This window comes from Chiloscyllium punctatum, chromosome 3 (assembly GCF_047496795.1).
Source record: "Chiloscyllium punctatum isolate Juve2018m chromosome 3, sChiPun1.3, whole genome shotgun sequence".
NCBI classification, from domain to species: domain Eukaryota; kingdom Metazoa; phylum Chordata; class Chondrichthyes; order Orectolobiformes; family Hemiscylliidae; genus Chiloscyllium; species Chiloscyllium punctatum.
The window spans coordinates 136596385-136609413 of NC_092741.1; the positions used below are offsets into that span (position 1 = coordinate 136596385).

The window sequence follows — 13029 nt, forward strand, 5'->3', positions numbered from 1 at the left end:
TTCCTTCTCAAAATAGGGTTGCATTTTTTACATTTCAGTCTGCAGGAATCGTTCCAGAATGAACAGAATTTTGGAATGTAATTACAGATTCATTGACTATCTCTCCTGAGAACTTGTTCAACATTATGAGATATAAGCCATCAGATCCTGGGATTTATCAACATTCAGTTCCATTCATTTCTTCATTATAATCTTCTCACTAATGTTCATTTTCTTCAATTCCTCATTCTCTTTATCCATTTGGACCTCTATTCTGGTAGATTTCTGCTATATCCCTCAGTGAAACCAGATACAAGTAATCATTTAGTTTCTGTGCCATTTCTCAATTCACCATTATAAATTCTTCTTACTCTGCCTATAATGGGCCCACATATGTTTTCACTAAACATTTGCTTTTCATATACACATAGAAACTTTAACAGTCCATCTTTATGTTAGTTGCTAGATAGCACACATATTCCATTCTCCCTTTCCTCATCAGTTTCTGGGTCCTCTTTTGTTCCATGTTATAAGTCTCCCAAACCTCAGAATTACTGTATTTCTGGTAACTTTACAGTCCTTTTCTTTTAATCTTATATAATCCTGAACTATCTTTGTTGGCCACAGGTGATTGAACTTTTTTCTGGGTTTTTGCACCTTGAAGGAATGTATGGTTACCGTAAATCATGTAATAGTTCTTTAAAAACTATCCATTGCCAGAGTACAGTCACGTCTATTAATGTATTTTCTCATCCGCCTCAGCCAATTTATCGCATACCTTCCCTTATTGAAATACAACATCCTTACTTTCAAACATAGTATAAAATTCGATTGCATGGTGATCACTCACCTCCAAAGGTTCTTTTACAAGATTGCAAACCTACATTTGTGGAGGCACAGCTTTAGTATTCTTTAAAGTATTGCACAAATGTTCATCTGGTGCAAAAAAACTCACAAACTTTACAGTGATTTTGTTTCTTGCATTCGTTTTTCAGCTTTGCATGTTTTCATACCTAACTTCTAACAGCAATGTTTAAGTTCAATCACAAAGTTATTGTCAGTATGACCAAATAGGTTTGCTAAAACATGGTAAAGATGATTGGAAAACTTGAGAACCATTGAATAAGAAATCCTATCAGCATTTTACCACCAGAAGGTATTAGTAAAATTGGTAAAATGCTTGTAGATTTCTTATTCAAAGGTACTCAAGCTTTTCGATCATCTTTAACGTGTTTTGCTAACCGCTCTGACAAGGATCAGTGACAAGGATGTTCCACATGTAAATAAAGGCTGATTTGGTGATGGGAGACTGGCCTCTGTTGAGTTATTTCACACTCTATACCAGTATCTCATCAAAACCTTGTATAAATGAAGTGAAGTCGCTCTACATTTGTATTCAATTCCCCATTTGCTAAATGAAGGGTACTATCAACTTTCCACATTTCTTGCTAACCTGCTTTTGTGATTCATGCATTGGGAAACCCAGATTCATCTGCATCTCAGAGCTCTGCAATCTCTCATCATTTAGATAATATGTGTAACTTATATCCTTCCTGCCAAAATTTTCCCACATTCCCCTTTACTAGATATTTGCCCACTCACTTGGCCTATCTATAGCCCTCTGGAGTGTCCTTCTGTCTTCTTCACAATTCATTTCCTATCTATCTTTCAGTCATCAAGAAATTTGGCAGTGATAGCTTTGGTCCCTTCATTCAAGTTGTTCATACAAATTGTAAACAGTTGAGATCCCAGCAACTGATCTCCATGGTACAGCCATGGTATGGGCGGCACGGTGGCACAGTGGTTAGTACTGCTGCTTCACAGCGCCAGAGACTGCTTCTGGTGACTCTCTGTGTGGAGTTTGCACATTCTCCCCGTGTCTGCGTGGGTTTCCTCCGGGTGCTCTGGTTTCCTCCCACAATCCAAAAATGTGCCGCTTAGGTGAATTGGCCATGTTAAATTGCCCGTAGTGTTAGGTGAAGGGGTAAATGTAGTGGAATAGGTCTGGTGGGTTGCGCTTCGACGGGTCGGTACGGACTTGTTGGGCTGAAGGGCCTATTTCCACACTGTAAGTAATCTCATCTAATGTCTTGTCAACCTGAGACATTTACCAGGACTTAAAGGATTCCAGTTGTTTTAAGATTAATATAATTTGGAGGATGTATTTAGCACAACCACATCAATATTTCAAGAATATAATTGCTTGGTAAATTTCACCGTTATCATTACAAAAATGTCACTACCATGATCACAGTACCTGGACCAAAAGGAACACATATTTTGCATTTATAATTGGTACATAAAAAGTTTACAAGTGCAATTTCTAATCAAAGTGTGGATAAATAAATTATTAATAGAAAACATTGACATAAGAAGTGCACATAGACCTATCAAACATTAAATTCACCTCAGAGAAAGTGAAGACTGCAGATGCTGGAGTTCAGAATTAAGAGTGTAGTGCTGGAAAAGCACAGCAGGTCAGGGAGCATCTGAGGAGCAGGAGAATTGACGTTCGGGCAAGTGACTACTTGACTCACGAAGCCTCAAATATTGTGGGAAGAAAGCATATGTACTATTCTGACTGGAACAAAGCCATCTGTCACATTAGAAAATAGGTATTAACTGTTAAGCCTTGTTTATGAAAAATATAAAGGATCTCGTCTAGGTCTGAGGCCCTCATTACAAATTTGGTAATCCAGAGGTAAGCAACAATAGAAAAGACAAATTTTACAGAGCCTGGGAGTTACGTTTATAAAATGCATTTGTGACAGTTTCCTGGAGAAATATATTATGGAACCAACAAGAGATGAAGCTGTTTAATACAAACAACAACACTGCGTGATTGGATAAATATACGAATGATAAGGAATAGTGTAGGTTAGATGGGCTTCAGACTGGTTTCACAGGTCGGTGCAACATTGAGGGCCGAAGGGCCTGTACTGCGCTGTAATGTTCTATGTTCTGAAAAGGCAGCTCAGATAAAATAGAAAGGGAAAGCTTGACCTACCTGAGATAAGGCTTTTAAAATGATTATGTATTTGACTCATATTTACACAAGAATAGAAGTTTACATTTATTATATATTGGGGAATTAAATTTCTGAAGCCTTGGATGCACAGACACCCTTGATGAAACTTCTTTCTCCATCCACAAAAAGATGAGAACAAAAAGATATAAACAAGATAATCTCATCAGAGTACCAAGAGACAAATAAAGTCACAAGCAGGGGCAGAAACAATTTAGAAAGACGGTCACTATGACCTCAAGAAAATAAACAATTGCCACGTTAAAAATCAGATAAAAAGGAAGCTGTTCCCAAAATTGTCACAGAATCATAGTGTTAGATTGAATTACGTATAACTTTATAAGTAAGTAATTTTACATTAGAACTGATATTACAAATATTGTACCAATTGGTAGAAATTTACATCCTTTTTAATCTTCTGTCCTTAGATTAGCAGGGGATATGAACTGTGTGACTGAATTTGAAAAGTCATTTATAGTGAGCAAGTATATGATGTGGCTGGCAAGTGTCTATGAAGGGAGATAATAATCAGTATTTGAATGTGATCAATAATCATAAGAGCCCAAGGACAGGTGATAGGAGTCTGGCAAACAACATGAGATATTGGGAGGACCTAAGGTGGACCATGGAGTTGTGCATCATTGATCATGTATTCACAGGATTGGATGTGTAGGTCGGAGGGGATGTGGCAAGTACTGATGTCAATGTTGCATGTAACCATTGTAATACGGTATGTATAAATATCCTGCACTTTATTAGGAAAGGTCAAGTGTCACTGACCTTTGATTTGAGCTGTAATTAAAAGCGCACCTGGTCCCCACATGAAAGCCAGATTCTCAACGGTCTCTGGCCTCTCCCACGTGTGGTAAATGAACTCCAAATAATAATCGATTTGTGTACTGAATACAGGACTCAGACACCTCTGTAAAATTTGACAAGGTAGCACTGAGAAGTATGTATGCAAAATAAAGGGTTATGGCATTGAGGATTGGGGAATTTAAGTCTCGTGGGGTCTTGAAACCAGGAGCTATTATGGAATATACTTGATTTTTTAAAAAGACTTGTTCACATTTAGGACTAATAGTTTCCTTCAAGATACCCAGCAGGGATCTAAAGTAGGCATCAGACTTCTTGGACATAGGAAACCCTCACCATCCAAAAACTATGTCACCACCTGTTCTTAACAACCCTGCAGCTATTTAACGCTCCAAAGTGTTAATGGCTGGAGATGTGTGGAGGACTGGCCTCAGAGAGTTACCAGACAATCTGATTGTCCTGCAGCTCAGTTGCTCAGAGGCAGTAGTGCTGAGGACTAATATTACTAGTTGTCCCCAGATTTTCAGCCCTGGAATCCAGCACCAAGCGACTGCAGGGGATTTTACGAACAGTGAAGGGGTTGGGGTGAAGATGATGGGGATCTTTATGAAGTGGCAGCGGGGAGGGATGGGACAGGAAGAATCATTTGTGAGAAACAGATCTACCCACAAACCTACCAGCATCATAAAATTCTGCCATTAATTGCATGTGTAAATCCCCACTTCAGGCACCAGAGGACACCTCTCTTGCCCTTACTTAATGCCTTGTCTTTCGTACTTGGTATAAATCCATATCTCTTGTTTGCCTTTTTTGACACGTGAGAAGGATTGCTACTGGAAAATGACATGCGCACAGCCCAGTTTAACCTGTCCTTATTTCTGTATTTGAATTCAATGAAATTCCTATGTCAAAATTTCTAATGGGAAATACCAATAACACAGCCATCATCGAATCATTATATTTCATCATTATCATGACACTATGGAACCACATTAGTAGAAAGTATAATTACTGTGGGAGAAATTTACGATGGCTGGATCCAGCAACAATGTGGTAAAGAAATTTATATATAAAAAGCAAACAGGTGGATGCCCAAACTATCAAAAAACAAAATTGTAAAATTACTTACCACTGCCTTGCTTGAGCTTTCTTGTAAATCCCAAAGTAGAATATAATTATCAGTCAGTGATGCTATCTTTGTACCATTTCCCATTGGCTCCCACAAAACACTACAGACAGAGCAAAATTCATCAATGACTATCTCAACAAACTAAACTAATAAATATGATTCATCAATTCAGTTTTACAGTACACTATAGTAGTAACGGTTGCTCTGCAAGATTGGAATAAAAGACAGTGAGCCAAAGACTGGTGCAAGTGTAGAAAAAAGATGTCCTTCTGACCAACTCTGTCCTGTTGTGTATTAATTTGAAGCACTACAAGAGCCTTATGACCTAGTTCTTCAGACAGTGTGTTACAAATCTTGTACTGGGAATCAGAGAAACATTAATACAGAAAAGCTTGGCACTTCTCAATTTTAAAAGACAAATCCAAGATAAATCCTTCCAGTATACAGAGGAACCTCGATTATCCGGCATTCGATAATCCGAATATCGGATTGTCCGACAAGATTGCAAGGTCCCAATGCTCGGCTAAACCATGTTATCTGGCATTGGATTATCCAGATTTCGATTCACCAAACGGAATACTGCCCGCCTGTGTCCTTCGGATAATCAAGGCTCCTCTGTATTCTGATGCACCTACTGGCTGTCCATCAGACGACTTATGTTAAGGGGCCTCTACCTTTAAATCTTCATGAAAAGTGAATTCTGTATGTGAGGTCAAAGTGACAGAATTGAAAAGGGATTAAAGTTTTTTCCAGCACAGAGGGAATTTCAGATCATAGATTGTATGTCATAAACCAAATAATAGTGACAGGAATATAGCACCTGAATATTAATGTGATTCAAACATATTAAAAAGCTTAATTTTAAAGAAGAAAACTGTAATGGAAACTAAGACAGTTGCCTTGCAAGCTCAAATTGCTGCCCTGATGGCTTTGGTTCAAAGAGGCAACCAGAGTATCACAGCAGTCCATTGATCTGTTCTCTTACTGATTGGATGATTATGGTGATACTACCCTGGGATTTTGGAAATGGCTCCCTGCAGCATGAATCTCCTACCCTGAGAGTGGCACTATTCCTCTTTCCACCCGTTCCACTCTGCTACCTTTACTATCAACCAGTGCAGCTCAGACAGAGTGCAGTCTGAAGCCCAGTCATATGGGCATAAAGCTGCTGGGGATCATCTTCCAAGGCCACCTGCAACCTGCTGAATTGAAGATCTGCTGCCTTCCATCATCCATGCATCAATAACTGGAGCAGTGAAAGAGACAAAGTGACATGAAAGGATGGCAAGCGGAACACAAAGTGATTAGTTTGATTTTGCATGCATTATTTAGTGATTGAATTACTAAAATTAGTTCTGAACATATGCTTTTGGGATTTTTTTATTTTGTGTGATGGGAAAGAGGTCAGTGCATTAATCAGTGATAGAGAAAAGATCAAGAATGGAAAAGTATTGTTGAAGTACCTGGAATCAGTGGTGATTATGTAAAACCTGTAGGGTAATGACATAAGGGGGCTGTCTGCCTTGTAGCCTTCCTGACACATCTTAATTATACATGGTTATACTTCATCTTGCTGCACTCCCATTTCCTTACAACTCAGCTTCTCATCTGATAGGTGGTGCGAGGACTGTTAGCTCATAACAGGAAGATTGTGCAGCATTCACGATATTAACACAAGTCCTGAAACTTCTTTCGCTGAATATTGCAAGCCTTCTGCAGAGCAGCTCAAGTAACTTGAGAATATCAGTGATGCTCTGTAACTTACTACGCAGATATAAATACAGTGGTACAGCAGACTGGTGCAGAATGAAGCAATTGTGAAAAATTCTAGGGTGATGGTGTAATGCACCACCTATAGTGAAAAAAATAACTACATATGGAGGGACCAAGTTTACCAACTCCAGTTCTATGCTGAACAATGTGCATTTGATTAATAACTTATTAACCATCACATGCCTGTTCTGTCTGTTCATTTCTGAAAAAAGAATGTAATAAAAATATGTATCTATATTTAGAGAATATGAATAAACTTCCCTAATGAGTAAAGCATTGCAAACTCCAAGATATTGCTTGCATGTCCAGCAAAAGCCTGCAAGGTGTTCGGCACATTAAAGTTAAGAGTTACACTCACATTGTTAGCTCCAGACAATGCTATTTTTGCCATGCTTTGAAGCTGCAACACTTGTAAAGCAATAACACCCTGTGCTTTAGTATTTTAATGAGAAACAGGTAAGAAAATTATTCCCCAAGGGCTCTCAAGTGAAATGACCGCTGACTGTGTCCTTATCCTCTTTCACTTTGTAGTAGTTTGTCTCACTTTTGTGGCAGTGGCAGTTTCAAATCAGCATTGCATACTCACTCCTGTCATCATCTACCTACTTGACATGCTGACAATGGTCTTTTGGGCTAAGTGTACAACTCTCTTTATCAAGGTGGTATCCTGTGTACTTTCTATCTCAAATCTTTCCAGATAAATAACACATTTGAGAGATCCTCATCAATATACCTGAAATCTACTTATATACAAAAATCTGCAGCGATCATAGCTGATGATTTGTTTAATATTTACAAGATGGATACATGCTTTGAACATATTTGAAGCTTTATCTGGAAAAGAATATTCGTCTACTTGCATGTGGATGATAATTTGATTAAATATTTGAGATGCCATTTCTTACATGGTTACATAACACTAAAATAATAGATTTCACATGGTTCTTATAATCCCAAATGAAATTTCCCCAATTTATCTTGGAATCTGGTTCAGAATCAGCAACGTTTTTTTCGCTCAAAGTAGGGAAAGTTTGAAATTCCAGGTATTTACTCAGAATAAAGCTACTTGAGTGCACAGTTTTGAACAAAAATAAACTTTACAAAATTGGAAAAGTAGAACAATTTACCAAACAGGTATACAATCTATTCTCTAATATTCAGAATTAACATGGATTAAACACAGTTAACAGCCAAACTGTGGCCAAACACCCTCAAGAGCACATCAAACAGCAGATGCAGCCAAGTCAGATCTGATGAATTTCTCAGTATTTAGATGATTGTTAATCTGACTCAAACTTTGCTTCCATGACATAGGACATTAAATATTTACTTTAAAAATTTAGCCTCTGAATTTCATCAAAATAACATCTGTTCAGACTTTGGTCTTCAGGCTTCTTCCTTGACCTGCAACCAGTTGTCAGGTAACAGAACTTAAATGGAGAATGCAAACAAAATAGATTTCATAATTAATTTAACCTCAATTTATGATAAGGAAATATGGACTTACAATGTGGAAAATACCTATTACAGTACCATCTGTAGGTGTAATAATTACAGTAGGTATTAATTTTGACTTTGTTCAAATAAAATGTGCATCCCACAGACCATACATAAAGAAAGCACACAAATTTTTTTAAAAGATCATATTCAAATAACTGGATAAACAAATGCTCCTTTCCTACTGAAGCTTCAAGATATGTTATACATTCAAAGTAGATATCCATCAACAAAATATTGCAATTTTTGCAAAGCTGCAGATTTATTCATGTAGTAAGTAGATTTTAGGTATAATGACAAGGACTCAGAAATTAGTAATTAATTTGAAAACATTTCACTCTCTCCTTTTTCCATATCTTGATGCCAACTTTCTCAATACCAATTTCCAATAACCAACACATTAGTTTAACAAGTTTCAAACTTGAATTTATCCTAAGTAGAAAACTGATGCAACATAATAAAAACTCCTTGATTAATAGTGAAAGGTATACAAACATTAGTAATGGCAGTTTAGTCAGCACTGCATAAATACTTGCATTTTCAACAGGAACATTTGTTGTTTTAATGCTACAATTAAACAGGAAGAAATTACTTAGTTCAAGAACGAATAATGTATTCAAAATGTTTTAAATCATTGCTGAACAACCTACCAAGACATATTGCCATAGGTTGTGTTGTCAAGGTGACAAAGCAGTTCCAAGGTCTGTGGGTTGCTTGATGAATCGTCAGGAGATTCATGACTGCCTGATTCCAATTCCTTTGGCATGCGCCATATAGCAGCACATGTTAGGACTTTACTATCTGAAGCTAAAGAAAAACAACAACAAAATTTTACTATAAACAAATCTTTTAGTAAACGTAGAGAAAGCAGAACTCATCGTACTTTCAGAGGCAAACAGTTTGAACATAAATACAAGGACTCAGTTATTTAATCACCACTTCAGTTGGCATATTACTTAGAACTGTATGGAACAATTTTCAACCCAAACTCCAATGGTTTACATTCTATTTTGTGGCTGTCATTTGTACAGCGATACCTGCTTAATTCTGGACTTGTGCAGAAATTTGTAATCTTTTGTTAATGAACGTGTGCATGTTAACTTAAACTGCAATTAAATAGGTAAATGAAGGAGGATGCTATGGCACCATTTTCACAATCATCACTGAACAATCAGCCTCAATGCTGACGAGCTAAAGAAGTAATCCTCAGAAATATTTTTTAAGTACTGATATCACTTACAAAAATTAAAATTGATCAAAGTTATTGATGGATCATCTTACGTTTTCAGTTTGTTTTTGCCATCATCTTAGATGATATAGCTTTAGAAGTGCCATAGGAAATTACTTTAACACATTCTTCTGCATAAGAAAATTAACAAGAATATGGGATAGATAAAGGAAAATTAACTGTGTCAAGTCAGAGTGTTCAACTAGTCAGGATCCCCTGTTAAACTGGCCTTAGATATCTGATAGCCTGAAATTAGCTTTTGAGTGGGATATTACATAATACTAAAACAATCTAATCTTGGACAAAAAAGCTTAATATCTTGGATCTGATTAGCTTTTTCAAACTCACTACCAAATCTCAAACAGATAGATTGGTTGTTTCATGCATTTTGTGTCATTCCAAATTTGGTTTTGGACATTTATCTCTATATGCTTCTCTGCCTTGATATAAATAATTTCATAAAAGGTATTCACTCCTTATTTAATATAGTACTAAATTAGGCCAACAGTAACTCGAACTTGAACTTTCAACTGATAAAATTAGTTAACATTTCACAATTTATGTTGGTAGAGCAATTAGTACAATGGTAAACATTATACTTGAACTCCTAGTAAAATTATTTTATTTACAGTTTTATTCTTGTAAATATTTTTACAGATTTGAATTTATTGATGGACCAACTTTTGAATTGACTTAATTGCAGACATCACACTTGATTCTGAATTTTGAGTCAAACTTGAAATTAGTAAGCTAAAAAAAAGGCACTGCAAATTTTATACAGGGAACTACAAGCATTTGTGCTGTAAATTTCATAAAATTGCTTCTGAAAATACTTCTGAAACTATTAAAAACAAATTGAATATTTTATGTGCTGTAGTCTCCTTTTCATGTTTTAAAAAATTTTGTGATATTTGTTGCTTTGCCTTCCCCACCTCAATTCTCTCCTGAATGTAGTTGACTCTGTGTACAAATCCTTGGGTCCTGGAGTCCAATCAATCTGTATCCAAATTACTCCATCCACAAGTACTCTTTGATGGTAAAAGTGAGCGGAGTATTTAGGTATAGGTACCATCACAGTGAAAAATTGCAAGAACTACGCATGCTGGAAATCAGAAACAATACAGAAATGTGCTGTGGACAGAAATCACAGTTAACATTTCTTCTCCAGTGACCCTTCTTCAGAACTGGTGGTAACTGGGATCAGTTGTTTTTTCATGCAGAAGATAGCGTAGAAACAGGGGTGGTAGGGAAGAGGAGTAAATGATTTGTAGAGTTAGAACCCAAACAGAGAGAAAATCAGTTGGACAGATGAAAGAGTGAATAATGGTCAGCCTAAGAGAATGAATAGCTGCTATTGGGGACTATTAGTGGCTGACAATGTGTTGTATGTAATAGCGGACCATGTGATGACCTGGGATGTGAGGGTGGGGAAAGCATAAGGAATGTGCTCAAAGCCTAAAGTTGTTTAACTCGATATTGAGTCCAGAAGGCTGCAGGGTTCCCAAATGGAAAATGAGTTGCTGTTCTTCCAGCTTGCGTTGAGCATCACTAGAGTACTGCAGCAAGCCTGAGACAGAGATGTTGGCCAGAGAACAAGATGGTGTATTGAAGTGGCAGGTAATGGAAAGTTCAAGGTCTTTTTGATGGACAGAAAGTCGGTGTTCTGTGAAGCTGGTTTATTTGGAGGGTATATCTGGGCCCTTGGATACTGAGGAGGTAGGAAATAAACAGGCAGGTGTTACACCTTCTGCAGTTGCAACGCAGTGCCATAGAAGTGTGAGTGGATGCTGGAATTGGAGGTAGAGTGGACGAGGGTGTCCTGAAGGAAATGGTCCTTGTAGAAGGCTGACAAGGGTGGGGAGGGGAATATATGTTTGGTGGTGGCATTCTGCTGGAAGTGGCGGCTAATTAGCATCTGAATGTGGATGCTGGTGAGATGTAGGTGAGGACAAGGGGGACCCTATCGTCTCTATGGGAAGGGAAAGAGGGAATGAGGTCTGAGGTATGGGAGAAGGATTGGAACCAGCTGAAGGCCTTGTCCACTATTATGCTGGGGAATCCTCGATTGAGGAAAAAGACAGACATTTTGGAGGCCCCCTTGTCAAAGTTAGCATTATCAGAACAGATGCAATGGAGATGGAACTGGGAGAGTGTGACTTCTCCAAACTTGCTAGAATGCAGTACAATTTTTACAGGAAGCAGGGTGTGTGGTTGTATGGTCAAGGTAACCGTTGGAATCAGTTGGTTTGTAGTGGATTTTAAAGGCCAGTCTATCCGCAGAAATGGAAACAACGATGTTGATGAAGGGAAGGGAGGAATCAGAGATGGACCAGGTGAAGGTGAAGGTGAGGGTGGGGTAGAATTGAGCAAAGAATTGGTGCCACAAAAAACAAAAAAAAAGGAGAAAATGGGCCCAATTTTAGAATTCTTTATCTGTGGGTTTCACAACATTATCTAACCCATTTTAGTTAACCTTTTTGTTTTGCAAAAAGATAATAGGTAATTGGGAGTTTCGGACAACCAAACATTGTAATGAGCAATTAGCTCAGAAGTGGCTCTGCCAGAACCCTTTATACTGTTGATTGGGAAATGATATGAAGGAGAAATAAAACTGCTTAGAAAATGCATTATGAATTGCATTTTTAAAAGCATAAAATAGATTCAACTGTCGGGTTAATACTATTTCAAACTAAAAATGGTTGTTAAATGGTGGAACATTGTTAAAGTATTTTCTGATGCCAAGGCTTAAGACATAATTAAGTTATAAAGGTATGGAAGTTCATCTTTTAATTTTATATGAAAACATTTTCCAAAAATATTTCAACATCTGAAATAGTACATTAAAGTTAAACCAAGAATTATTATTTCCACATGATTCTTTGAAGAATTATACCTGATAGATTTTGGTTTGATATGGCACGTGCTGTAAGTATTTACACTTTATGACAGGTTAGCTTTTGATTTCAAGGAGCTTTAGCTGTTTCTGACCACTTGCCAATAAATAAGAATACCATCTCGAAGACAAAAACAGATTTCAAGTATTTCTACGAAGGCCTTGGTAACATTAAAAATACTGCCTGTGTTTGTTTGCACAATGCATCTGCTTTTTGTCCTATCAGATGCAGGAAGCTAATGTCCTCGACATTTTAATTTAGCTATTAACCACACACAGGCAGTTCATTCCATTTAATTTGATACTTAAGGGTGTGATGCTTTGCCTCATTTCATCCCAAATGTTTTTTTTATTTATTTCTTTAAAATTTAATGATTTGTTTGAAGGCACAATTTCAAAATTAAATCTACTAACCTGGCTATCTATAATCTTAGCAGTCAATTTACCAGTCATATCTGTCATTGTTGCTACCTTTTATACTCTGCCCCCATCAGATTCCTTGCTTTTATTTCAAAGATTCCCCTGTGTACTCAATTTAGAATGGATAGTCTAGTAGGAAGAAAACCTGCCTCATCATTATTAACAAGGAAAAAAATCAATGGAGCTGATCAGAGACAGTCCATGCTGCTGCAGGGATAATATGCATTCAGTGCCACAGAAAGAAGGGCAGAGAGGAATCAGAAAGCAAG

At 37.2% G+C, this 13029-nt stretch overlaps 1 protein-coding gene across 1 annotated transcript in view; it reads right to left on the reverse strand.

The window, feature by feature from the left end:
* eipr1 (EARP complex and GARP complex interacting protein 1) overlaps positions 1–13029 on the reverse strand; it is an 81687-nt gene that overhangs the window by 47365 nt on the left and 21293 nt on the right. The window contains exons 4-5 of the mRNA XM_072561031.1: positions 8870–9026; positions 4950–5049 (exon numbers count right to left, since the gene is read on the reverse strand). Coding sequence (XP_072417132.1) covers positions 4950–5049; positions 8870–9026 — 257 coding nt within the window. The remainder of the gene's footprint in view (positions 1–4949; positions 5050–8869; positions 9027–13029) is intronic.